This window comes from Neocloeon triangulifer, unplaced genomic scaffold (assembly GCF_031216515.1).
Source record: "Neocloeon triangulifer isolate White Clay Creek 2 clone unplaced genomic scaffold, ASM3121651v1 ptg000012l, whole genome shotgun sequence".
In the NCBI taxonomy this organism is placed as follows: domain Eukaryota; kingdom Metazoa; phylum Arthropoda; class Insecta; order Ephemeroptera; family Baetidae; genus Neocloeon; species Neocloeon triangulifer.
Window position 1 is genome coordinate 7,700,688 of NW_026775554.1, and position 26,745 is coordinate 7,727,432.

The 26,745-nt window shown below is 40.7% G+C and overlaps 4 protein-coding genes across 14 annotated transcripts in view; 3 read left to right on the top strand and 1 right to left on the bottom strand.

The window, feature by feature from the left end:
- The first annotated feature begins 160 nt into the window (after window positions 1–160).
- LOC132196321 (protein farnesyltransferase subunit beta) lies at window positions 161–2,374 on the top strand. The gene is made up of 10 exons (XM_059618883.1): window positions 161–470; window positions 636–779; window positions 836–948; window positions 1,019–1,144; window positions 1,198–1,368; window positions 1,430–1,559; window positions 1,608–1,740; window positions 1,831–1,939; window positions 2,003–2,111; window positions 2,168–2,374. The coding sequence occupies exons 1-10, from the start codon at window positions 387–389 to the stop codon at window positions 2,261–2,263; spliced, it is 1,215 nt and encodes a 404-aa protein (XP_059474866.1). The 5' UTR covers window positions 161–386; the 3' UTR covers window positions 2,264–2,374.
- On the bottom strand, window positions 1,821–4,227 carry LOC132196325 (protein max). 2 transcript variants are annotated; one of them, XM_059618887.1, is made up of 4 exons: window positions 3,995–4,227; window positions 3,417–3,483; window positions 3,118–3,355; window positions 1,821–3,063 (listed from the first exon to the last, which is right to left on the bottom strand). In XM_059618887.1, exons 2-4 carry the CDS (start codon window positions 3,417–3,419, stop codon window positions 2,879–2,881), a joined length of 426 nt encoding a protein of 141 aa, XP_059474870.1. In that variant the 5' UTR covers window positions 3,420–3,483; window positions 3,995–4,227; the 3' UTR covers window positions 1,821–2,878. The 2 variants fall into 2 exon arrangements, with proteins under 2 accessions (XP_059474870.1, XP_059474871.1); XM_059618888.1 differs by having other exon boundaries at window positions 1,828–3,063; window positions 3,121–3,355; window positions 3,995–4,224.
- Window positions 4,228–4,344: 117 nt separating this feature from the next.
- On the top strand, window positions 4,345–7,811 carry LOC132196316 (late secretory pathway protein AVL9 homolog). The gene is made up of 12 exons (XM_059618878.1): window positions 4,345–4,577; window positions 4,748–4,954; window positions 5,010–5,102; window positions 5,157–5,292; window positions 5,346–5,535; window positions 5,592–5,657; window positions 5,720–5,960; window positions 6,016–6,150; window positions 6,204–6,411; window positions 6,474–6,645; window positions 6,701–6,789; window positions 6,917–7,811. Exons 1-12 carry the CDS (start codon window positions 4,482–4,484, stop codon window positions 7,249–7,251), a joined length of 1,968 nt encoding a protein of 655 aa, XP_059474861.1. The 5' UTR covers window positions 4,345–4,481; the 3' UTR covers window positions 7,252–7,811.
- A 417-nt stretch (window positions 7,812–8,228) lies between these two features.
- The window catches only part of LOC132198237 (serine/threonine-protein kinase tousled-like 2), a 32,508-nt gene continuing 13,991 nt past the window's right edge, over window positions 8,229–26,745 (top strand). For 3 of the 10 annotated variants that reach the window (XM_059622141.1, XM_059622142.1, XM_059622145.1), the window contains exons 1-2: window positions 14,626–14,700; window positions 15,316–15,493. In XM_059622141.1, the coding sequence (XP_059478124.1) occupies window positions 14,641–14,700; window positions 15,316–15,493 (238 nt within the window). In that variant the 5' untranslated portion in view covers window positions 14,626–14,640. Of the gene's footprint in view, window positions 8,664–12,008; window positions 12,123–14,625; window positions 14,701–15,315; window positions 15,494–16,531; window positions 16,837–21,029; window positions 21,251–24,368; window positions 24,391–26,745 lie in introns of those variants that run through there. The other 7 variants (XM_059622144.1, XM_059622149.1, XM_059622148.1 and 4 more) reach the window with 5 other exon arrangements.

The window sequence follows — 26,745 nt, forward strand, 5'->3', positions numbered from 1 at the left end:
TAAGATTTTAGAGTTTTCAGATAACAAGAATCTAAATAATCTTATTTAAAATAGTAAAGTAAAATTTTTTAAATTTTTTCTGCAATAAGTACTTTGTGGAAAAAATATTTTTCACTTATTGGTCTAACTGCGGTCGTAAACTCTATCTGTCATTGTGCAGTCACTCCCCCTTTCTGCGGCAAAACGTTGGGCAAAACGTGAAACTCGAAGCAAAAAAAGGCGAATAAATACAGGCAAACGGCGAGAGCAAGATTCTGCTATATTTTTGCAATTTGGCCGAATTTTTAATTCTTTGATCGTCGGTCTCGGTGCAAGCCTACGACTAGATTTTCTATTTAGTAAATTAAATTTATTACTAACAAAAAATAGCCAACTTTTAAAACACCATGGCGCAACCAAGAAACTTAAAGAACATCAGAAAATTTAGATTTGACGAAGAAAACAATTCGACGGTCACATCAGTAGAGCAGGTATGCCTTGTGTAAGATAATATTTAATTGGTTTCTGGCTTTTTTTATTTAATCTCACTTAATATTAAATAAGTTTCTATGGCATTTAAATCATGTTTTAAACAATATCTTTTTGGACTTTATATTTTGTTTACAGTGCTGATGAATTTCTTTTCTTTTAAACAGATCAACGTAGAAGAAAACTGCGAAGAACTTTTGTATAAAACTGGATTAGCATCAGAAATAGAGCCCGACTTGCCTTTTTTGAATAGGGAGCAGCACCTAGAATTTTTAAATAATTCTCTAAGATACCTTCCAAAAGGCTATGAAGTATGGTTACTTTTATATATACAAGAAATTATCAAAATATTGATAAAAATTTCCAGGTTCTAGATTCCAGTCAGCCTTGGCTATGTTATTGGATCTTGCATTCATTGCATTTACTTGAATCTCCTCCCAGCCCTCAAATAGCCTCTGCTTTGGTAGCTCGACTAGCCAAGTTTGTTATAATTTTTTTTTCCTTATTTTTTCATTTAAAGAGAATTAAAAATTCTATTGAATTATTTAAGATGTCAGTCACCAAGTGGAGGTTTTGCTGGTGGGCCAGGACAAAGTGCTCATCTTGCTCCAACATACGCTGCTGTGAATGCTCTTTGCACCATCGGAACGGAAGAGGCAATGAGTGTTATTAACAGGCAATAAAAGTAAAAATTATAATTTTTAATATTTTAACATTTCGATTAAACAGGGAGAGACTCCAAGAGTTTCTTTATTCGTTGAAAAATGCAGACAGTTCGTTTTCCATGCACCACGGCAGTGAGGCAGATATCAGAGGTGTCTACTGTGCCCTTTCTGTTGCGAGATTGACCAACATTTACACGGAGCAACTGTTTGCTGGGTCTGCAGAATGGATTGTTCGGTAATGAAAAATCAAACTTACTTTCAAGTTTTTGTTTAACGGGTCTTAATGACTTAATTAGTTGCCAGACGTACGAGGGTGGCTTTGCAGGGGTGCCTGGGATGGAAGCGCATGGTGGTTATGCTTTTTGCGGATTAGCAGCACTTTATTTGATGGGGAAAGAAGATCTCATCAACCTGCCAACATTTATTGTAAGCAAATAATAAAAAAATTTACTTTCTTGAAAGAAATATCCTCAGCGATGGGTTGTGATGCGCCAAATGAAACTCGAAGGTGGCTTCCAGGGTAGGACAAATAAATTAGTGGACGGTTGCTATTCCTTTTGGCAAGGTGGAGCTTTTCCACTAATAAACCAGATTCTACTGTCAAAAGGTACAAATAAATAAAGTAAATGATAGTTGATTTAAATTTCTGATAAATAAAAATTTTGCTTTAAATTTTTGCATGCGATTTTTTTTACAGCAGAGGACATTAAACCAACGAGTTTACTCTTTCACCAAGAGGCCTTACAAGAGTACCTATTGATATGTTGTCAGCACCCAAAAGGCGGCATTATTGACAAGCCGGGAAAGTATGCTCCCATTTTAAAAACTAACCTTGACAGGAAATTACATGCAATTTAATTTATTTTCAGATCTCAAGATTTGTATCACACATGCTATGGGCTGAGTGGAATATCTGTTGCTCAATTTGGCTTTGACCCTAACAATCCAATAGTAGTGGGACCCCCAGAAAATAAACTTGTAATATTACACAGTTTTTCCTTGTTGATTCGGTTTTAATGAAGCCACAATTTCAGGTTCCATGCCATCCTTTATATAACATAACTTGCAAGTCCGCGGAGAAGGCGGCCAATTACTTCCATTCACTAGCAGTCCCAAACTTTCGTCCGTAATATAGAACCTTTAGGACATAATTATTTGTACTCTCTTTTCATACATGTTACTTCTTGCTGATTTGTTATATCATTTTTCTTTGTTTTAAGGAAATAGAATATTTCTGAACACGTCCAAGTTTTGTTTCCCAAATCAGACACTGGTATACTTTCCAAATTGTATATAATGTGGTTGTGATTGAAAGTTGTGAATTTTAGGTACTGTGATATATTTACAACTGACAGTCTATCTTACAAATGAACGCTACCACAATAATCTTTTTAAGAATATCTCTCCTCTGAATGCATCTTATCTGTATTATTACTGCATCATTGTTAGATAGAACAGCACCTTACAAACTAAAGACATTCAAAAGGAAATTTCTTAAACATTAGATTCAAAGTTCCAATGAAGGAGGGCTGTGCAAAACTTATAGGATAAGACAAAGAATATATTTTTGGTTGTACGTTCTCTCCATCTTGCATGTTGGTAAAACTTGGCATGTCACTTTTTCACGTCGGAATGTGCATTCTGATACTATAAGACGGTGCAAAACCTGTAGCAGTACAAGTGATAGTAAACGAAATAAGAGGGGTAAATCATTGGAGGTATCTTTTTCTGATTTGTTGCAATTGTCAGTGGCTGCTGCTCACTTTCAGCTTCTTGCTTCTGCGCGCCACGGCCGAGCTGCTGTCACTCGACGAGTCACTCTCAGATTCGTGGTTGAAGCTGGAAGCCGAGTCAGATTTGGAGCAAACCAGAGAATCATTGGCTTCCACCGGGAAGGTGCCAGATGCTTTCGCCTTTTCGAGGGTTCGAACTAAATGACCAGCAGGGAATTAAAAAAGTTTACTCTAAAAAATGATTGATTTACTACTTTGGGACTCAAGCATTGCATTCTGGCGCTTGAGATCATCAATATCTTGTTGATGGGCAGAATTTTTGCGCCTCATAAACTGGATGTATTCAGCGGCTTTCTTGAGGATCTGGGCACGGCTGGCCACTTTTTCCCCTTGTAAGGCAGGTACCGAGTCTCGTAGGCTAGTGAAACTGTCTTTGATGTGGTCTCGTCTCTTTCTCTCCAAAGCATTGTGATGTGCGCGTTTTTCAGCCTGAAATTTGTTTAAAGTAGAATTTAAACATTAGCATTTTTTTATTAGAGAAATTTATTACCATAATTGTTGTTTCCAAATGATCCGATCAGCTTTTAGTGTAGACTAGCAAGCCATGAGTTTTTTAACTGGAAAAAGACATAAATCAACATAAATAAATATTTTTGATATACATATAAACATAAAATAATTTTATAATAAATAATTTTTAAATCTAGACATAAATAGTTTTCAATCATAACAGAGTTACGTATGTATTTTTAAAGGAAAACTTTTACATACGTATTATATAGTTATGTAAAACCAAAGTTACTTTATTATTTGTTTATTGCCTTGACTAATATCATATTGGGAAATCTATTGTTTGAAGAAATGATAATTGGTCACGAATTCAACGAGTTTAATAATATAAGATTAAGGAAATTATCAATGCGTAAATGGGAGAAATTCCACGCAAAAACTTTGCAGAGAAACACAAGAGTAAATTGGTGTGCCAATGTGAGTGTTTGTTCGTTCCGCACGCCAGCTATGTACATGTAGTGCTCACGAGTAAATACATAAGCTCAAAATTAGCGCGTGATATTGACATTAACGCAAAGGACGGAAAAGAAGTCGATTTTGGAGTCCAGAATTTCGAACCTTTGAGTAGAGCTAAGCCGAATCAGACGCTCGCTCGAGACACTTGGACGTCCAGGCTGGGTTCTCAAATTAGAAATGTTGCATAATTTACATTTGCAGTGGTGAAAAGTCGATGTTTAAATTCTAGTCTAATTCGTAAACATGACCAAGATGGCAGCTGAGTAGCCCGTAGCACTTCTCCGTCGTCCTCCCGACTCGTTCGGCTCGTTCGCCGTGCAATTCTTATTCGAGCGTTCAGTACTGGCAACATTACACACGTTGGAAGTTGGAACGTAGGTCGGTGGAACGTGCGCGCGCCGATTGCGGAAAAGGAAACCTCTTTGGCTTTTGAGCAATTTGAGTGGTGGGGGAGAAATAGGGAGAAATATGCTGGAAGAAATGACAGAAGAACAAGAAAAGAGGTAAACAATTCATTCTTGTTCTAAGGGTTCGTCTTCGGGAAATTTCAATCCAACGACCACGAGTTGTGAACAAGAGGCTCTCAACCATGGACGAAGAAAACCCTCAAGAGTCTGCCACCGCGGAAGCAGGTCCGATCCTCCACGTAATTGTCATCGGCTTCCACCACAAAAAAGGGTGTCAGGTACGACGTTATGTATTTTTTTATTTTCATTTTTCTATCTTCTGGCACTGTTTTGGTGTGATGTGGTTTTTTTTAAGTTGAAATTGTGATAAAGTGAATTTTTTATGCAAGACACAATTCTGTAATTAATATGTAATGCATTTATAAAAAAAAAACTTAAAAATTTTCAGGTTGAGTATTCATATCCACCCCTGGTCCCTGGTGGTGCTTTCGACAGCAATGAGTGTCCCCCTGGATGGCATTATCTACCAACTCTTGCCCTACCTGATGGATCACACAATTACGAGGACGATACTGTTTATTTTCACTTGCCTAGTCTGACAAATTCCAGAGAAACTATATTTGGAGTGTCTTGTTTCAGACAAATTCCCGTCGAGGTATATCAATATCTGATTTATTAATTTTAATTGTAACTTTTCTCAATTTTTCCAGAAATTAAAAAATCGTACTCCGGACATAACAAGAGGAACTGTCCAAAAGTCTGTGTGTGTCTTGAGCAAGCTGCCACTCTTTGGACACATCCAAGTAAGACTGCAATGAATAAATTTGACGAAATTTCTTATAATTAAAAAATGATAGGTTAAAATGGCTCTCATAACCCACGCATATTTTGACGAAGGTGACTTCAGTAAAGTCTCTCTGCTTGAAGATACGTACAAAAATCTCAACGGCTGTCTTTCGTTGGACCTCCTAGATTCCTCCCAAGCATTTGAAGGTTGATAGCTAACAACCACTCGGGAATAACATTAATCAGTTCAAAATTTTTAGGTCTTTCTTTGAGAGAATTTATTTTACAATTCAAGCACAAAGCCGTTCTCTTGTTCAAACTGCTCCTGCTGGAAAAACGGGTCATATTTTTCAAGTCTCCAGTGCAGCAACTGTGTGCCACAATCCTGTCCGTCTTGTCTCTCCATCCAGGAATGATAGAAAAGGGCCTGAAAGAAGCTGCTTACGTCAAGTAAAAAAAATTATTTATGTTGTATAATTAATTTTGTTTAATAATTTTTACTTAAGAACCTCACGACCGATGTCACCCTTGCCGAATTATCCAAATGACTCTCCAGCAACACCTCCTGAAAGGTAAAATTGCTTGGAATTCACTAAACATTTTGAAAATTGACTGAGTATATTTTTTTTCTTAGCCCTGAAAAAAGCTATGCAAAATTATCAGCAGTAGGCAAATCAAGGATACCTCACTCTTCAAGTATGAACAGTTTAGGAGGAAGGCCAGGAAGCTCTTTTGCAGAAGAGCCCAATCCTAGTCTCCAAGACATTTCATCTGCTACATCCGATGAATTTGAATGTGCAAGGAGTAAATTTTCAAACTCGGTGGCTCAAATTGATTCACAGTCATGTGGCTTACCATTGTCAATTTTTACCAAAGTCTGTTGGCAGTGCCTCTGTTTAAGCTATATTTTTATTTCCGTTGTAATTTTAGGGATATTTATGCCATCCCTACTTGTCGTTGCCCTACATGGACATGTTGACTGACGTAAACGTCCGAGGGTATATTATTGGAGCAACAAATGTTTTATTTAAACAGAAGAATCAACTTGCTGATGTTTTAGTAGAGGTACGAGAGGCTGAAAAGATAGTTTTGGCTTACTAAATTTTGTGTTGAGCTAGGTCGAAGATACTCGAATTGAAACTTCAGACCCCGACCTTCGTCGACAGCTCCATTTGACAACAGAAGACCTCAGATTTGCTGATTATGTAGTCAAACATGTGACAGAGGATATTTTAGATGGTGCTGCTTGGGAAGGAGGAGATGAATGGATAAGGGCGCAGTTCAAAGTCTACCTGCTCAGTCTGTTGCGAACTTCAATGTTAAATGGTAACCAATTTAATTAATTTCATAAACTCTCAATTGACTGGATATTTTTTTTTTTTATATAGAGGGCAGCAGAGAATTGGATTTCTTCAATGCAATTTTTATTTCGGCTTGGAAAGACTCCTATAATTATAAATACTGGATCAGCAAGGATTACGGGGCAATCATGGATGTTCCTCCTGGACACCCTTTTGCAGGACAGCTATCAATGGCGGACATGAAACTTCGACTTTCTCAGTAATTTTAAATAATTTTTATTCAGGGTGCAGTCCTAAAAACTTTTTACTTTTAGCACCATGCAAAACACCGAAGGCGGCAGAAAACTTAGCCAGGCAATGGTCAACACAGGAAGAGCAGTCACTCATACTGGAAAAGCAGTCGGTGAGTTGCTTTCTTTACAGAAAGAAAAAAAATTGTATAATTGCGTTAGGAGCTTTACTAAATTGTTGCCGGTAGCAGAAGGTTTTGATACTTTGCAGCCCTATAATAACAATCAATTTAATTACAGGCGGGGCAATATCACAAGCAAAAGGAGCTTTCTCTAGTTGGTGGAGCAACATAACAAGTCAGCCCAACAATGGCCAGTCAGAAAAAATAGAGGAGCTGCCTGAGGATGGTTTAGATATAGAGCCCGACTTCATTGTCAGTCCAGAGGCAGTGGAGAATCAAGAGTCAAAAGACGAGTCGTGGGTCACGCTAGACCAGATGAGGCAAAAGGCTCGAAAGAACAAGAACGGCACTGAGAAGTCTAAAGCTCAAAAAGAACCTGTAAAATCTAAAGAAGCGCCTTTAGGACACAGTGAAGAAAAGCACGAGGCAGCACAAAATAATGAAATTAGATAATTTTGTTGAATTCCTAGTTTTGGTCCTAGTCTGATTTGTTACTCTTGTTAACAATTAATCAATTAACTGTATCTTGAAATAATGTACTTATACCTTTGTATTCCCTCTCTTTGCATCCCATAAAATACCTTAATAGTAGAATTTGACAACATTCCATACATTATAAACCACAAGAGCTTGCCGATGAATGTGTTTGACAACTGATTATATGGGAACTGTTTTTTGATCAACTCTCTCTCATGGTGATTTTGTTTTGTTTTCTACATTTCCACTTTTCTTCAATTGATTTTGGTTGTGCTAAAATTTCAAATGATTTCAATATTTTTTTATTGATCTGATATATTTCCATCTGCTTATAATTACACATTGTGATAATAAAGTACGCAATTCTTTAGATGTCTGATTGAAGAATAATAAAATATTCTGAAAAAAGTTCAAAGCAGTTTTTCCTAGAGCCCGTTGTGGAATCTAGTTTATTTTTTTTATATTAGATTATTTAAAACTTATTTATTTACGAGAATGAAAATAAAGTATAATTTTTTTTTAAACTACTAACAACACCGCATGGCTGTATTTTAAGGATGAAAACTTTGTTATAAAGATTATTAAAAGAAAAAAAAAGAATTTCTTGTTGTATAGCAATTTATTGTTACGATTTTTATTTAATAAAATTAAAAAACCAACCATTAAAAGCGATCGAAAGGAATAATTGATTTGCTCAACACTTAAATCATCCTTTAAATCAAACAAATTACGTTTACATAAATTTATATTTGCCATTTTTTTTCTAAAATTTAAAAATTTTGCCCTAAAATATTATTCGAAATTTAAAACTATGTACAACTCTTCCTTTGTGCACAAGTTATCTGGGCGCGCGTATCACACCCTCCTTGATTACCGCGTGAGTGCAGGCGAAATAAATGAATAGCGATGACGTAGTCGCACTGCAAAACATCCCCCCCTACTTCCTCCTCGTTGCTCCTTTCTTCGTTCTCGTGTCTGTTTTTCTCGAGTTGGACCGAATTTGAGTGTAAAATTGATACATGCTCAGCCACTTTGGGCCCCGAATCGGCTCGGTTGCGCGCATCTGAGGCCCGTATCGCGCCGATCGCGGCCCCAAGGGACGCCTCGTGTGTCCGGCAGTGCTGCTATTTTGTGCTAATAACGGATATTTGAGTGAGCACGGTGAAAATAAAAAACACATTCACACACAACACACATACATGCACGGCACACACTCGGTTAAATTCAGGGGACGCCATCTTCTTGATTCGCTGCTTTATTTTACATTTGTGTGCGTTTCGCCGACCGTGTGAAGCGTCGCCGAAACCTCAGACCTGTGCATCGGCAACCCGCAGTGAGTCGGCAAATGATTCTACTGCCCTAAAGGTCAAGACCCGACCCAGAAATAGGTGAGCAAATCCCCGCACTTGTCGGCCGCGACACCCCGTTCGGCCACCCTGACGGTCTCGGGGGCCGAACCCGAGCCCCTGACTCCTTCCCCCGTGACCTGAGTGCTTTCTCGCCCGGCCGAATCGGCCGTTTCTTCGCTGAATTTCTTTGAAAAGAAGTTTACTGTTAAATTTTGAGAGGTAGCATAATTGCTTTTTCTCTCGTCTCTGCTAAATTGATTCGGGAAATTGCTGGCTTTTGCGGGGTTTGTCGGTTTGCGTGGCCTCTGGGCAGGCACGAGAAAAATTGCAAAAGCAGAATTTAGTGCAGCCATTGCGATTGAATAATGGTGACAGCTGAATCGCAAAGCTCCGGGGTTTTCTCCATTTTGGTTGATTCGCGATCAAAGTTTGACGTTCTTTTGACGCCTTGTGACTTGCTGCTTTCTGTTTATGATTAATCACCAGTGACAATAATTATCCTAAAGATTTAATGTAAATTAATGTGCTTATAAAATAATTAAAAATAGATAACCTCTAATATGTAAATACCAGAACGCAGTAATTAAGCTTTTAAAATTTGACAAAAATATAGAACCTCAATGAAATAAAATAACTAAAATTACCCAACAAGTAAAGATTTAAATTGCATTAAAACTTCTAATTCTAATTTTTTGAAATTAAATCAACATAAAAATTAATTGAAAAAGTAAGAAAATTAATTAAATATCAAATAAAATTAAACTTTGCAAATGAATTCTTCATTAATTAATTTCTTTGCATTTCTCAATTCATAACACCTAGATGAGATGAGGATGAAATAATTCTGTCCTGTTTATTCATGGAAATAAAATAAAAAATAATCAGTTCAAGGTCACTTTGGCAGTCATTTTTCACCCCGGTGAGAGCGAGCGAGCAAAAGTCAAAATGTCGACGTGGAGAATTTTCTTTCTTTTATCGTGGCAAGCGGCTGGCAGGCCGGTTCATCGCGTTGTACGTATTATTTAATTGATTTGTCGGGCGGAGGAAACGTGACCAGTGAACCATGTTGATTTCGGTGCACGCCATTTACTTGAAAATATACAACCGACTCTCAAGACTGACGTCCAGAGAGAAGAAAAACCAGCACCGCTCGCGCAGGTCGCGCCAATTTCCCAAGATTTTCTTTTCCATGCTGGGCAATAGTGGGAAATTATGCAACCCGTTCGCAGTTGTTTCGCTCTGGATGTAGCTGTAGTGCAGTTAGTCAAGTCGGTCGCTTGCTCGCTCGTATTGATAGCAAATGGGGGCACTTGCAAGGTGATCTTTTCAACTATTTGAGCCTGCCGCCGCTAATCAGCGCTTCCTGACTGCCAACCTAATGGCTCGCAACAATTCGAGCTAGCCTGCCTCGTTCACCTGATGAAACCAAAGTCGCGTTTGTCTCCAACCAAATGAATCACTTTTCTCGCGAATCTGAACGGTACAGATAAGTTTGGCTCGTGATACCTCCAGCACTGGGTCGACGTCTCGCTTTGAACTCTCCGATTATCCGCGACAATCTTTCAACTTTGCCTCCTGTTTTTATTTTAACGCGACAATATTAAAGTTCTATTAGTTTTCCACAAATATCTTTTTAAAAGACAGAAAATCACATTCGGGCAAAGGGCTAAAAAGGGGCAATTAATTAATTGTGATTTTTTTTATTATTATCTCATTATTTTGTAGATGTCATTTCCTGTGAGTCATGATTATGAAAATTCAATCAATTGTGAAAACAATTTAGAAAATTTAAAATTAATAATATATAAATCTGTCTACATATCATGAAACTTAATTACTAATTTGAACTTAGAATGCAATTTGACCCCTGAACACTTTAATTTTTATAAATTAACAAAATATTAAGAAACCTTTAGAGACCAATTTTCTGATCTAGTTTGTAGAGCGAATTTTAGTATCAGTTTCATTACTTCCATCAAAATTGAATGGAAATTATATATTTAATTAGTGGTTATTGCTAGATGCTCATTAACTTGACGATTTATTTGCACGTCGCTCTGCTTTCACATTCGCTATATTTTTTCTCTTTTAATAAAATTTCAGGAAATACCTAAAAATATTAGCCCTTCCGCCTCTGCCTAATAATGAGCTCATATTTTGTGTCTAAAAGTCTCATTTCAAGAAAAATAAACTTGAAGTTTTTCCTTTTCGCCTGATTGCTTGTGCATTGTCATAAGGAGTCATAGAAATTTTAATTCCCTCTTTCAATTAAAATATTTAATTTAGAGTTGTGCGAAGCATTTAAAAAAAAAATAGATAGATTGATTCTACCCTAAATGACATTCTTAAATAACTCCTTCACATTCTGGATCTTATTATTATTAAATATTATTATTTTTCCCTTTTGGGATAGTTGTATTAATTTGAAAATAAAAATAATAATAATAATGAAACGCAATGGTTTTTTTATTTATACTTATTTATTTATTTACAACAATATCTTTATTTTCTTTCAATCAGCAAAACGGATAAAATAATTTAACGGTCTCATAATCGATAGCGAATCAAGTGCTAAAACCAATAAAACTAACAACGTTTTGATTGGAACAGTAACTCATCAGCGCAATAAAATTGCTATTGCTCCACACCTCGCATTATAATTTGCTGAAAGCCGCCAAGTTAATCCTCTTTGAAGTTGCTCCTCTTTTTCTTTTTTTTTGCGAACCTGCAAACAGGCACCAGGGCATTAATACCTGCAGAAGCAAAAAGTTAGCACGCTTGGGTGCAAAAGACCGCGGCGTAAAATAACCGCAGCAAGAAATGAAATGAAAGGAGCGACGGTTGTTAAATTGTGTTTTATCCGACTAATAGCACTTTTCTTTTTATTCAATTTTGCTGCTGCTGACAAATTGAGATTAATTCGAAAGTCTGCGCTACTGCAGAGGCTGCACGTTATTATGCACGTTTACTTTCAACCTGCACCTAAACGTTGCAGCCAGATTCATTTGGCAGTAAAATTTGGTCAGATAAATTGATTTATGTTCGATATTAATTTTTACATGTATCAATATAAAAGGGGATTCTTTGGCCGATGGAAAAATAACAGCTTGAGCCATTCAAAGAAGAGAAATTAAGAACTCCTTATTGACATAGTCAAATCAAGTCTTTACAACAATAGAAGCCATTTGGGGCAGTTATTGAAAATTTTACAAACCATTGTTGTAAAGACTTGATTTGACTATGTCAATAAGGAGTCCTTAATAACAAGCCATGATATGGTTTGTTACGTGAATGTTAATTGTTGCTGCTTGAGCTGAGAGATCCTAAAGGGTGTTGTGAGGTTTGGTGTCTAAAGATAACATTAAATTTGTTTCTTTGTTGCAGGTCGACGGTCTACTAATGTTGCTCGCGCGCCTCGCCGAGCACAGTCACAAAATCCGCCGCCTCCACCGGCCCCCTTGGGGGGCATGGCTGACCCTCATCACAGCTCAACTGCAGGTGAGTGCCTTTGCTTTCAACTGCCTTTTTGCCCAAAAACGTGCGCTCAGGGGCATCCCCGGGCAGACCGCAAAAAATCAGTGACAGCCGCATTTAGACGAAAGTTCCGTAGTCGGTCAAATATCTCCACTATAAAATTCGCGGAATCATAATTAATTATTATTTAATTTGAACTTCGTTTAAGCTGTTTTAAGAAACCTTATATTTGCAAGTAAATTTAGAAAATTTCAAAGTTGTTTGAAGAAGAAAAAATCGTTTTAAATAGTAAATTCTTAATTAATGAGAATCATTGTTTTAAAAGGAGATTTTTCAAAATTGTGGAACTTTTAAAAATAATTTAAATGTCTGAAATTTAAAAATGAAAAGTACTTTGCTCGACGCCGCAGAGACAAAGTCTAGATGATAAAGAATCGCTCACGACAACATTCCCCACTCTTCACAAGCTATATTTTCTTTTCCGAGTCGGCAAGAAAAGTTTGCTCGGCAGCAAATTAAACGAGGAGAACTCTGGCAACAAAGTTTTGTGTGAGCGCCATTAAACCTTTTGTCGGAATTTAAATTTCGCTCGCACTCCTCACATTATGGAGACTTAAACGCCAAAAAAGTTTGCGATCTTGAGCGAGTCGCTCGCGGTGCGGCACACGGCGAATGGCGTCGCCCGCTCGGCGCGCCCGGCTCGAATTTCGAGCTGAAAACGAATTTTCAGCACGCTGCCCGGCCAACGAGCCAACTCGGTCGCCATATTTGAAGGTGACAACAGCGCAATGATAAACACGATTATGTGCTGCGTGCGAGCTGCTGCTGGATGGAGCAATGTACATGTGACCTCGTGTCGCGCTATAAGGCCAATCATTGATCCAGCAGGCTGATGCTGTTGCCTGCCTGCTGCTTTGTCTGCCTCCAAGTACCCTGGCACACATATAAAACACATCTCTCACCTACTACCTGTGTTTACTCGCCCGCCACTCCCGCCGATCCGTCTGCCAAAATCGAAAAACTCGGCCCGATTAACAAAAACCCCGAATGGGCAGAGTCACAGTTTTGCCTGGGAGCTTTCACTTGACGTTTTGTCACTCAGAAATTTGTTGGTAAAAAATCATATGCAAATCAGGAGAAATTTTTATCACTTCAGTTTACGATGTCATGTAAAAACAGTCCACTAAATATCGCTAAATATATTAAACTGTTGATCTATATCTGAATTAATGATTTTTAAATATTTCGGTAAACGTCCCGTCTTGACTTGACAAATTGCTTCCATCATTCATTAAAATTGATTTAAGTTTTAATTTCTATTCTAGAACATAAAATTAAAAATATCTTCTCCATATTTCCCGGTTTTAGGCCTCAAAAAATCCACTTAAAATTTTCTTGATTCCATAATTTGATAGGACTCTTTCTCTTTTCTCTCCAAAAATTTGTCTATTTGAGTAAGATCTATGTATATGTAAGGAGACTATCTCAAAAGTCAATAATTATTTGGCCGTTTGCCTTTGCGTCAAAATTCAAATATTTCTCTTCAGAAAAGAAGCTCCTAGCTTGGCGACTTATGCAACCCGCGCAGCATTCCTGCGGTGGGGTTGCCTAACCCCTCTCCGTGAAGGCGATCAACTGCTTGAATTCTGCTGAATTGGTTGTAATTCTTGGATTTAATTTACGTCAGCATTTCTTTTTAGAACATTTTACAATTGAATTTTCAGTGCATTGCATATAATTTCATAATGCGTTTACGATGTTTATATCTTTATTGTTTATTTGTCTAAAATGTTTTTCAAATAAACTTCATTTAAATCAGTTTTTCAATTTCTTGAGGATGTTACAAATTTATTGAGATAGCAAAATAAACAAATGAATCAAGAAATATTAAGAATGCATTGTTTAAACCTATACTGTTATCTTGTTTGCTAAAAAAAATCAATGTAAAACGGGTCTAATGAAAAAATTCGATCTTTTTCCTTGTAAATTTGGATATATTTCCAAACTGCAACTACCAATTTGAATAATTTTTTGCAAATTAGAACAATTTTATGTCTTTGGTTAATTTATGCAGAGAACAAAATTCTTCACTCGTTATTGGAAGAAAATTTCGCGTTACGGTTTTAATAACTGGTGGTTGTAATTGCCGCCGCACTGATTATCGGGCGAGTAGAAAAAAGTAAGCCGGCTGGTCGGCCCGTCTGTGGTGTGTAATGTGTGTATTGAGTGGCGCGCGCGCCGGCGTTCTCTCTCTCTCGCGCCTTGCCATTCAGCGGCAGCGAGCGAGCGCGAGGAGCAGGTTGTGTGACGTAAAACTGGGGAAATGGTTGGCTGGCAGGGGCAGGGGCCTTGGTAGTGCAACTGTTTGATTCACCGCGTTATTCAGAGGCCGGGCGTCGTGGTGAGCGGAGCCTCTGTCGGCGTCGCTGCCGCGCAGGCCCAAGCATGTGCTCGCCACGCCGCGAGTGTTTTTTGCTCCAGCTGCTGCTCTCAGTGAATGATGTGTCTCCTTTTTCCGACTTCTCCACAGAATCATTTGTGAATGTGTTGCAGTTTTTATTTCGCAGTTTTGGATGTTCCGAGCAAAACTTTTGTGGATTTGGTTTGTTTCCTTTTTAATTTTTTTTCTTTTTTAACAAAAATATAATTTTTTTTTCAAAAAATAAAACTTCTTAACGCTGCAAATGTTACTATTTCATATTATTTTTCTTTTATATTTTATTGTTCTGAATATTTGTTAAATAATTGAGCTATAAATTTTTCTGCTTAACTTCTAAGTGCTTTGCCATTTGCGACGTTTTTAATTATAACCAATGAAAGGGAGAAGTGGAAGTTGGAATAACAATGTAGTTAGTTACAAGAAGGCATAAACGCCGCATAAATAAATGAGACACATTAATCATTCGCACCACCGACGTGCAAGACTCGAGTTGTAAAACAGCAATAAAATTTTATCCTCAGCCAAGAAGACCACAGCATAAATCTTAACGACCGCCCTTTATAAGAAGAAATAAAATTTACCAGATTTTTACAAATTCCTTTTCCCTCAATCGAGATAGCTCGCCGATCAGTCAATAAATAAAAGCTAATTGGCTTGGAGCTGTGCGCCGATTTTTCATCGGATCCTCTCGAGGCCTCTCGTTATGGAACTGCAAGAGCGCGTGCGACCGACGCAGAAACAACGGCAGTGGAGAGAAAATATATAATATAATTTCAGAGGCAGATAATCAAGGTCACGAAAAAAGAATGCCAGCCAGATAAGCGGCCATTTATGCGTGCCGGGCTGCTCACTGGAGGGCCTGATACATTCCTATTTTGGAGGTGGCAGGCAGGCGTTCGGCTGGAGAGAGCGAGCAGCGTTTCCAGCCCGCGAGAGGAAGCGGCTGCGCCCCAAGGTACAGAAATACACAAATGTAACTTATTACGTTGGTATATACTCGGGCTGGCAACAAAGACGCTCGACGGCAGCCTCCCTGATTAAAACCAAGGCACTTAGCTAAAGGATGTACATACAAACAAGGAGAAGTTCACACACTGCGGCATAAAATTCCCCACCGCGCGCGTCGCTGCTGTCGTCAATTCAATTATGCCGCTCCAGTTTTGCTTTCTTCCATTTCGAAACTTTCCGACTGATAAGGGAATATACACAGAAAGAAATATAAAATAAAAGGTGACGAGTCGAACAGCTTGTTGTGGAGTTTCCTTGCGCGGAAGTTGGATCGTCATGCGATATGTTGAAAGTTGTTTTTCCTTGCGTGATCTGAAAATGGGGGAAAAAATTATTATTTAAAATATTTCACAGGTTGTACTTTTGATTTGAATAATAAAATATAGTCAACTTGCATTGAAAAGGGTAAATAAAATTTTGATTAAAGTAATATTTATTTTTATGTCTTTTTTAAAGACACCCAATTGAAACCAGAGTTTAAAGAGCTTTCAATTTATTTTATTTTATCGGTTGTTCGCTTGCTATTTAGACTGAAAGTAAATTATTGTTTACTGTTTGTCAAACGCAATATTGTTGCCATTTCAACAAGCACTTAAAACGTCATCCAGCAGCTGCGAGTTTGATTGTCAACTTTTAGTATTTTTAAGAGTGCTGCGTATCAACTCACTTGTGTACTTTTACGAGCAGTTCAAATATTGAATTATTCAGTAAAGGGCCAACCTCGAATCTATGGCGTAGAAAAGTGTAACATATTGGAAAAAAATATCCCGCAAGATGCATTGGGTAATAATTTATTTAGCCGTGGCGTGACTGCGTGCCGAGGGTCTCTCGCTTTACTCGAGTTTCCTAATTCCCTATCAGAATCCTCCTAATTATTGAAGCTTGGCAACCGTGTGTTGTGTTTCTGAACGCTGCTCGTCAGTCGGCGTGCTGCCGGCCGGGATTGCATTCATTTTAGTTAGTGACCGACCGAGAGAGAGAGAGAGAATATTAGTTGGTCGCGGAGTGAGTGGTGCTGGCGGCGGCGGTGCATTTGCTTACACAGAGCGAGCGAGCGGCGCTGTATCCTCTCCTACCACGCCATTGTGTGATTGTGTATCAAGCCAACAGCTTTTTATTGGACAGTCACAGACACCGAACGTGGAAATAGTAGTCTCTCTCTCTCGCCCGCGTTTCGCCTGCAGTCAGTCTGTCAGCGACTTCTTCCCACCGAGCTGCTGTTCGTGCGATAATATGCTCCACGTTCTTCCCCTCAAGCAGGCACCGCGTTTTCCTCCGCCGAGATGTTTGGTGAGTTCGACTGCCGACTCTATATACATTAATATCGTATTAATTTCGTCCGCTCGCGCCGCATTACAGCTTTTTAACAGCCCAAGTGGGGTCGAGCGAGCGGCAGGTGTACAAAATAAAACGGAACACCTAGCTCTTTGCTCGTAAAAGGAAGGTGCACTAACTTCTCTCGGATTTCTGCTCTCTGCATAGCGCTCCGTGTATAAAATGAAAATGTTGAAACGGCAGCAGCAGCTTATTTACCGATCGACGTCACAATTCTTGAGGCTTTTTGGTCGCGGATAACATGCAGCGCCGCTAAACGCGTGTCATTTGTATTATTATTGCGATAGGCATCGGATTGAGCCTCCATGTTAGGCTGGCTGCCTTTTCACCTCGGGACGTGTGCGAGAGAACGACTCTCTTGGCCACTCCTCCTTTTCGCCTTTTTTCACTCGAATTAAATGGCGCTGCGCTGCACTCGAATATTTGTGCGAATTGTTGGTCGGGGTCGGTGGCGCTCGCTCGTTCGTTCGCTTTTCTTTCTCGCTCGCTCGCGTCAGCCGCGGCGCAGACGGCCCCCGCCGGAGGAGCGTAGGTGGCTCACTCGCAGGGAAGCAGCCAGCGCCATGGCGTAATGGCCAAGTGCTCTTTTCCATTATTGATTTTCTTTGACAGAAATAGATAAAGCGGTGGAAGGCCACTGATTTAACTCGTGCAAAAACTTGCCAGAGGTCGCTCTCGCTCCGTCGCTCCTTCCGATAGACGGATTGAATTCCCCCGCGAGTTCACTGCGTCGCCAGTGAATAATATAATGCACACTCCATTTCGTACCGACCGTTACTGCAAATATTTGCCATTCGGCGCTGCGTGATATGATATTAAACCGAATAGATTGCACAAGCAATATCCGACTCCAAAGCGAATGTGCAAAATCGACAAGCAGGGCAACTCTAAAGTCAAATAGTTTGCTGAACTTCAAACTCGATGGGTGTAATTTGTATTTTTAGGAATAAATCAATTAAATTTAAAATCAATATTTATTAAAGCCCAATACAATCCAAGAACCACAGTTCACGATTCTTATTTAAAAAAATATATAATATATAAAAAAGAGCCCCTGTTTTGGGCTTAAGAAAACTCAAAATTTTGATTTCATCTCCTGTATGCATTTTGAATTAAGAAATTCCATATATTCTGCAATTAGTCTAGGACTTAAATTCTAATTAAAGTCAATCCTAGGTCAAGTTAGAAGACAAGATTTGCCCGGTTATTGCCTGAAATACAGGATTTTGCTCGATTTAGCCCAATTTCAAAAAGTCATGTGGACGAGGAGCGCTGTGCTCTCATTTGACTGAGGACCGCATTTGGCCGCAGAAAAGTGGCGAAAACTGGTCCCAATTGGCTTAGTGCGGCCCAATTGGCTTTTCAGTTCGCCGGTGTGCATTTAAAGCCGCGGTCGGTGCTGCTGGTTTTGCTCCGCCATATTATCATCCTCTTTTCCATCAGCAGCTCCGGAGCGGCAGATTGTTGCTCTCGACCGCTCGCTTGCTCGCTCTTTCGACGCGCTCCGCTTTTTATCCCTGCGCCCGCTTACACGCTCCGCGTGTGAGAATGTACGTATGTGCGCATTCCACCGGGGTTTTTGTATCAATCTAGTCTGCCCTAGAGCGACAAGATGTCACCCCGTGTGTGTCAAGTTCCATTATTCCAAACGCGGCGGAAGGGTATTTTGCCAAAGATGCTGCTCTCGCTCGTTTGCTCGGCCAAGATGTGCAAAATGTCAGCCGAGGGTGCTTCTTTCGCACCCCCCTCGGCGTGGAGCATAATCAATTCCCGCCGCTGCGGCTCTGCGAATGCTGCTTCCCACTTCCGGCCGACGGACGTTCGCGGCGCTTTCGCGCCCCCCGAGAGCGAGATGTGCCAAAATGAGCAGAGAAAAATGCTGCAAATCGCGCTCGTGTGTCGCGGGCACGTGACTCTTTCTTCACTCTGCGGGGCTTCTCGGCACCGAATTACTCCGTGGCCTAATTTCAAAATTTTCAAAAGTTTTTCAAAAGTTGAATGGCCGAAGGGTAGTTTTCCATTTTTCGCCGGACCGGAAGTAGCGGAGGGCGTTGATGCTCTTTGCTCCTTTCTCTTTGCATGCGGATATGAACTAGCCCTTTCAGTATTGATTACCAAACATGCAACCAACCAACCCTCTCATGGCTTAGCAGGCCTAGCAGCTCTCTCTCTCTCTCTCTCTCTCTCTCTCTCTCTCTCTCTCTTCTCTCGCCCTCTAACACACTCTCGTCTTGCACATACCGCCGCCTTATTTGTACACTCGTTGACTCAACTGTTGAACCCCTTCTATCAACCCACCAACCAAAGTCTTGCCGCAGTATACTCGAGTGAACATTGAAATAGATTCACTAGATTTGCCTTGCTGCTTCCAGGCAGATTTTTCGAATTCCCGGGTCTGCCCCGGAGCTCCTAGGAAACCGCATCAGGCTTTTAGCTTTTCAGCTCTCCTTCCCGGTATAGAATATTTGGGCCTTCCAAGAATTGGACTTTTGTGCGGAGTCAAGGGCTCATTTTGCCTCGTTTAATAAGCGTGCCGTTGTTTTATTTGCACAAGGGAGGCAGACGGCGTCGGAGCGCACAACCCCTCGGCGCATTTGTGTGCGATCCACTCTCGTCAAGAGCGGTGAATAAGTCTCGAAAAGTGCGCATCACAAAATGGAGATTTTTCCTAATTGCAGTTGCATCAGTGCGCGAGAGCAACGAGAAAAGGGCCATTGTGAAATTAAGAAGAATAATGTAAATCCGCCCCCTCTTTTTATCGCGACTCTCCTCCGACTCAACCCCTACGCCGACCGATCCGAAACACACTCGCTCGCACGCCGGGCTAAAAATAGAGGCAAGGGCCATTTATTTTCGAATCAGATGCGTGCGTATTTGACCAGCAGCACAAGTATCGCACTCTTGGCAGACCGGTAATGGCGGCGGCGGCTCAATCAACTCGCAGGCAAAGGCTAGGGGGCCCCGCGAGAAAACGAACGAAAATTAGCCGCCCACCTGGCCACGTCGTCGTCTCTCTCCGGCGTTCGATCCGAGCGGCGAAATTAAATTCACCGCGCGCCGCAGCTCCCTGCTTGCTGCCCCCTTGTGTGTATGCATTACGGCGGATAACCTCGAAAATCTGTGTGTGTGTGTGTGTGTGTGTGTGTGTGTGTGTGAGAGAGAGAGAGAGAGAGAGAGAGCTGCTCTTGTGTGTGATATTGCCCGGATCAATATTAAGAGCTTGGCAACACAGCATCCCGCCGTGGCTGCCGCTTTGTATATATTCCACAGAACTGGATGACACCATACAAACACACAACACACAAGCCTAGCGATAATCACCGCCACCGCCACCTCTCCTTCGCGAGAATAATTTTTATTATGTCTTTAATGGCGACCGACCGAGAGCGAGGAATTTCAGCTCTGCGGCCGCTTTTTCACAGCTGCACTTGCTGTAACTTTTCTCGGCACTGTGGTGCACTTGCTACTTTGCGAATTCCGTGCAGTTTTAAATCCTGCTAGTCAAATTTGCATGGGCGAATCAAAATCCCTTTAAATAAAATCCTGTTTTTATTATTTCCTCATTGTATTTCGTTTACTATGAAGTTTTTGCAAATTTATATTTAAATTTAAAAATAAAATTACGCTATTCTTTACAGTTGATATTTAGTAGAGTTGGAAGATTAAATTGCGAAAGATAAAATTTTCTCCACTTATACCTGCTTTTTACTCAATGAACCTTAATATTAAATTTAATTTGATGATTATAAACGAAACTAATTTTTTACTGCCGCCATTACATTTAATCGAGTGTTAGATAATTCATTACGATTAATTTCATCCGACGAAAGCAGCAACGCAGTAATTAGCAGTGTGAATGACTTATGGGCATGAAAATACGCCCGATTCGAAAATAGCCGTGGCCACGAGAGCGTGAAACAAAACGCAGCGCACCATCTCTGCGGAGGATGCAGCTATTAAGCGCGCAAACACGCTGGCATATCAGCGCTTGGTTAAATATAATTGAATGTGCTCAAAGGAGGTTAATATTTGTTGCCTTTAGAGGTCTCTATCGAGCGCGGAACGGGGCAGAACAAAAGCCCTCTTTTTATTTTACCCATCACATCAGCGAGCCGGCAGGCAGTGAGTGAGTACATAACATAGCTCGGCGAGCGAGAGAGAGAAAGAGAGAGAGAGAGACATACAAAGAGCGAGGAGAAGTGTTTGGACTACTGTTGTGAGAGTTGGTTCGTGTGCGCTCCGTCCGTCCGTCCTGCGTGTGTTACCTTTCCATGTACACCCTCATTGTGGTATCATTACTCAGCGCTGGTTATGGCCGAGTGCTCAGCACGTAGCAATTATTACCACGGATACAGCCCCGTTTTCAAAGGTGAGCCCGGCTGGCTGCGGCCGCCGATCGATCGATTTGTCGATTCGCCGACACTTTGTTCGTACTTTGGTTATTTTCGGAATCTGGAATGGAACGAACGAGCCGCGACTCGCCGCGACTCACTCGCTCCCAGCCGTAGTAATTTCAATCTTGTTATACAATGCAGCGTTGCCGTAATTACCGTCTTCCTTTCCTACATTATCGCGCGCGGCTCGGTGGGTCGCTCACTCACTCGCCCGCTGCTTCGATCTATTAAAAAGCGACATTTTCCAGCGGCAGCTTGCGCAACAACCCCAATGACTCGATCGCACTACGCAACCACCGCCGCTTTCTGACTGCACACTTTTTTTACACTCGTGTATTTATTTCACCAGCTGCGTCATTTCTCGCCATTTTTTTATTATTTATTTTTATTTCATTCAAATTGCGTTTTACTTTTTGTTCCGTGGCCGCCCATTTAGCATGCGTGCGAATTGATTGCGTGTGACGCAAATTTGCTGCCGACGCAGTTTGCCGCTGCTTTCTTTCGTGTATACCTCCGCCTATTTAGGTGGGCTAAAATTAGCCTGAGAAGGCTATTCGGCAGAAGTTGACTTTTAACTTTTACTTGGGCTGCAGCACGCGTGGATTTTGTATACGTGTATTATCGGCAGCATTGCCGTTATTTTAATGAGTGAGCTACTTCCTTCCACTTGAAGAGAGTCAAAAAGTGCTTCTCAGCAAATGGCCTACGTTCAAAACTACAACTTGTTTGGAAGAGACAAATTTTTGAAGAGATTGCATGCAGATTTGAAATTAAACTTTTGGAAATTGTTTTTGCACGTTTGCGAAATTTTTCCACATTACCACACAAGCTATCACGTCTTCCTTTAAATTTTATAATTTTTCCATCCCGACAGACGGAATTAAAATCAAGAAACTAGTCAAGAATCTCTCCTGCATATTTTTTGAAACCGTTCCAAATCATATCATGCTATGCTCCAAAGTTGATTTTGTGCGTCAAAGGCTCTATTTAATTTTGTAAATATTTATTTTTAATTTTACACGAGGGGGGCTCGTTTTACATAAAACATGTTTGCTGCAAATATTGCAACTCGGCAACTCGGGATTTCGCAACCTTGTGCCGAATCAGCAAAATAAATAAATCGCGCTCGGATAAAACTAGATCCGACACGTCGTGAATTTCGCGCAATCGGCGCAGCTCGCATTCCGCAGTACAGTTAAAATAATTGCCGCTTGAGATTACAAAGAGTATTGGCGAAAAATCTGCATGGGAAGAAGAAGAATGGGCCGCGCGATTTCACGGTAGTGCACTCGCGGAGCCACCTCTGTCGGTGCCCCTGCTAATCTTTCAAATAGGATGCTCTCGGCCTTGTTGGATTTTATTATGCATACGCCGGTGCTGCTTGCTGAGGGAATATTTAAAACTGGCGGCGTCCATATTCGTGTAGAGGTGCTCGCTTGGATAATATTGTCGTCCGTCCATCCGTTCATTTCACCGTGCGCGAGAGGAATCTGCCTGGTGTTACAATGGCGCGGCGTTGCCGTTCCGCCCGCTAGTGAAAGGGCATCGCCTGGCTGCTCATCATCATCCTCGTCATTGTGTTGGCGCAGGTTGCAATTTTTCACCTTTGCGCCGCGCGCCGTTGTCACATTTCTTTCTCAGCACCGATTTTTTTTTCTTATCTCCTCGACTCGCTATATATTTTCTCATGCACACGCCGAGCATGCACGACGCAAAACAATGTTGGCGAAATGAAAAATAATCCACAATCCAACGGTGTCGAACGGTCGCTCAATCGGCAGCCGACCGCGGAAATGAAAATCGCTTTCCGGGAAGTTACTTGATTGCTACGCACACACAAATGTATTCATTTTTGCTGGAGTGGTAATTAACGAACACACACTAAAGTAAAAAATTTTCGTTTAAAACTTGGAAAATATAGTGTTACGGTTTGTTTCCGACGATCATGTTTTCAAGCTTTTCGCAGTAATACAACGAGGGCCATTCTAAACAGTTATCGACGCACAAATACATCTGCAAAATATTGAAGTCAATGATATTTTTCTTTATTAAAAGGCAGAATAGATTTTATAAAAATTACATTTTTTACAAATCAATTTTTTTTAAATCAAGGCAAAATGATATTAAAAAACATAAAATTATTGAATTGAACTCAATTTCTGTTATTAAAAATTGATGTAAATCATATATCAAAGTAATTGAAAATTTTAAAATTTACTGTCACACAGGTTGCATACCTTTTCTTCAAAATAGTAACTAGATTTTTGGTGCTCGAACAATCTCAGCCATACCGCTTCAAGAGTCTTTTCCAAAAAGGTCCTTGTTCAGTTTCCTACATTTTGATTATTTCAGCCTTCCGTTATTTTAAAAATTCAACATTATTTTTATTGTTTAGTTGTCCACATTTTTACCTACATAAATATATACATTTAATTTTTGAAAACAATTTACTAAAAATGGAATTTTTTGACAAAACGGCACCACCACTTGACGAGGGATTTTTAAAATCATTAGAGTTATAATGCAACTTTTTTGTGTTGCTTGGAAATTCAGCAAATTTGTGTTCGCCAGAGTTGGTGCTCATTTTGAATCGCTCTCTGATTACAACGCATTCGCCTCGCGTGGGACCGTCGGCTCTCGGCTTTTAGCGACGACCATATTGGCCCTCTTTTCGCGTGCAGGCAGGTTGCAGAGCTCACATACATATTATTGTAGGCGCTGCTGCTTTGTAGTAGCACGCCCGGCCGCCCGCCCGCGAACGGCATTCCTCGGAAGTAAACGCTGTCATGCCCAAGTGAAGAAAAAAAAAGATTCAAGTGCTGCTGCCTCGGATATTCGGTTTCCATGGCAACTTTGAGAGGCGCAGGAGTGTTGCTTGATGTTCTCTCGGGATAATGATTGGGCGCCACAAAGGTCACTACTCAACGGGGTTGGTTAGATTTACACCACCATAAGGGAGAGAGCGCGCGAGCGGGAGAGCAACAACCACACGGTCGCTCTGCTCCGCTCGTGTAATAAAAGAGTATCATATTGTAGTGCGAGCAGCTCGCACGCTCGTTCGGTTCAGCAGCTTTAAGGCAGATTAGGCGGAGGCAGCTCTCCTCTGTTATGAGTAGTAAGTACCGTTTTAACTTTTAACTAATACTCGGCATTTTTCCCTTTCGTCACTTTTCCGTTTGACGAAAAACTCGACGAACTTTTAAGCTACTCCAATTTGATCAATAAATTATCGCAATTCTTGCTGCTCCCCCCCCCCTCCCCTCGCATGTTGACCAACTCGAAATGCAATACCTGTCGACGACACTCACCGGCCGTGTCACTGTTTTGCACCAACGGAATCGGTGGCAGAAAAGTGATATTCGCTCCGAGTGGCCTTGCTTCTATGCCTGCATGCGCAAAACTCGCGGGTCACGTGACTCGGTTTCAAACCCACGTCTTAAGTTTTTTCCTGCGAGCAACAAATTCGATTTTCCTGCATGTCGAGTTTTATCTTGCTCGGCGTCGCGGGTCGCCTGCTTATCTCTCTCTTTTTTCGATCAGTGCGAAAACGAACGGTTTTGCCAACCTTAGCGAGTGGAGAACAAAGCGGAAAAGCGGCTAATTGTGCGCTTGCTGCTGCTATCTGTTGCCAGCCGCCGTGAGGAGATGGATTTGATATTCGAAACAGATTGTGTGTTGATTTTGATTATCTCTCTGGCATGCCGCCGCCAGGGTATTAAGGCATTAGCGCGTGCCGAGTGCTGATAAATGATTAATTCTGTTCATTCATCGCTGAAATTGAGATTTTTCCATCAGCTTATTTTTGGCTTGTCAAATTTGTCTGGAAGAAAAACATCCTCGTTTACATAAGTAAGAAAAATAATAATTGAATAAATTAACTTTGAAAAAAAAAATTAATAATATATAATATTTAGTACTCAACAGAATTTTTAGGTATAAGAAAATCTTACAAACGTGTCTTAAAAGTGATCTGCAATTTAAAGGATTAATTCTATGTCTTTAAGTGACCTTTAAAGCTGCGACTTTAATTTTTTTTAATTATTCAGGCAGAAAACAGTAATATAAAATTTTTTCCTGCAATTTTTAAAATCTGCAAAGAATAGTAAAGTTTATAAAACAATTGAACAATTTTTTCTCATAAAGAATTTAAAAAAAAAAATTACTAGCTTCTTATTTTTAAATAAAGAAAGCCTAAGTGTTTAGAGTTTAAAGGGCCATTAAAGCCCTTGTGATTTTTTTTAATTTTTTTGGTGAATTTGGCAAATTTTGCACACCCGCCCCTCCCCCTGTGATCCACTTTCCGCCCTCAAGCTTCTCGTTCGACCCTCGGCGGCGGCTTTTGCTGCAGCATGACAAGAATTCCGCTCTGCACCCGCCATTGCTCTCGCTCGTACGTACTCTTGGCTAAGTGAGCGCACAAAGCCGAAGCCCCACCCGAGAGCGAGATATACATATATTTACATGGGTTGTGCACGGCGGCGGCGGCGGCGGGCACATACACACACCACGTACATCTTGCTTTCACAGCCGAGCTCTAAACTCTGTGAAGTTGATATAGTTTGACGCCATTTTATACACTCGGTCGTCATGAAAGCAGGCAGGATTGTTCTTACACGCAAAATCACGCGTGATAAGAAACTCTCAAAGCCGCTCAGGAAATAAAAAAATACTTTTCAAAATACATGGAAATAATTCAAACGTGGAGTTTTTGGTTTTGTTGAAAAAGTTCATTTTTCCAAACGGCTTCTCATCGACTCTCGCACTCAGGGCTTGTCGTCATCATTATCATTTCCGGTGATTCTTCTAATGCCGCCCGTCAACTACGCGAGAGAGCAACTATTTAGGTTTGCCCCAGCAGCAGAGGCACCCATCGCTCCTCGATTGGGCGACACGTATGCGCGACTCCATGTTGGGTAAAAACGAGAGCACGAATTTCCTACATAATATATATTTATCTTATCGGCTGCGAGAAACAATTAGCGTGCGTTTATTCAACATTCGGCGACGGCATGGCAACTGTGTATCCAAGTGCGCAGCAGTTTTTCTCACCCCCTGCGTCTTGTACACGCGCCTTTACTCGTGGGGGTTGGCTGGCTGGCGAATTATAAACTCGAGCGAGCGGCGAGAGAGTCAAACTAGCGTTTGACTGCATGGTTACCCATCTCTCTAGTCGCGGAGTGTACCTTGCAAAGTTATTGATTATTTTGTAGGCCCAGCAGCAGGCGGGCGAGCACACCACGATTGTTAAACAACCCTCTGTGTGATATGCTTGCTCACTCTTGCCTGCCTGCCTGCTCCACATTATCTCCTTCCGCGGCGGGGGAATTAACTAACGGCAGACGAAGGGGTAATTTTCACATTAGCAACGCCGCTCAATTGCATAAATATTTTTCCTTACGCCCTTTGCAATGTCCGCGTATATTGGAATATCAGATTCTCCTCCAATCAGATCTGTGGCTTTGACCTAATT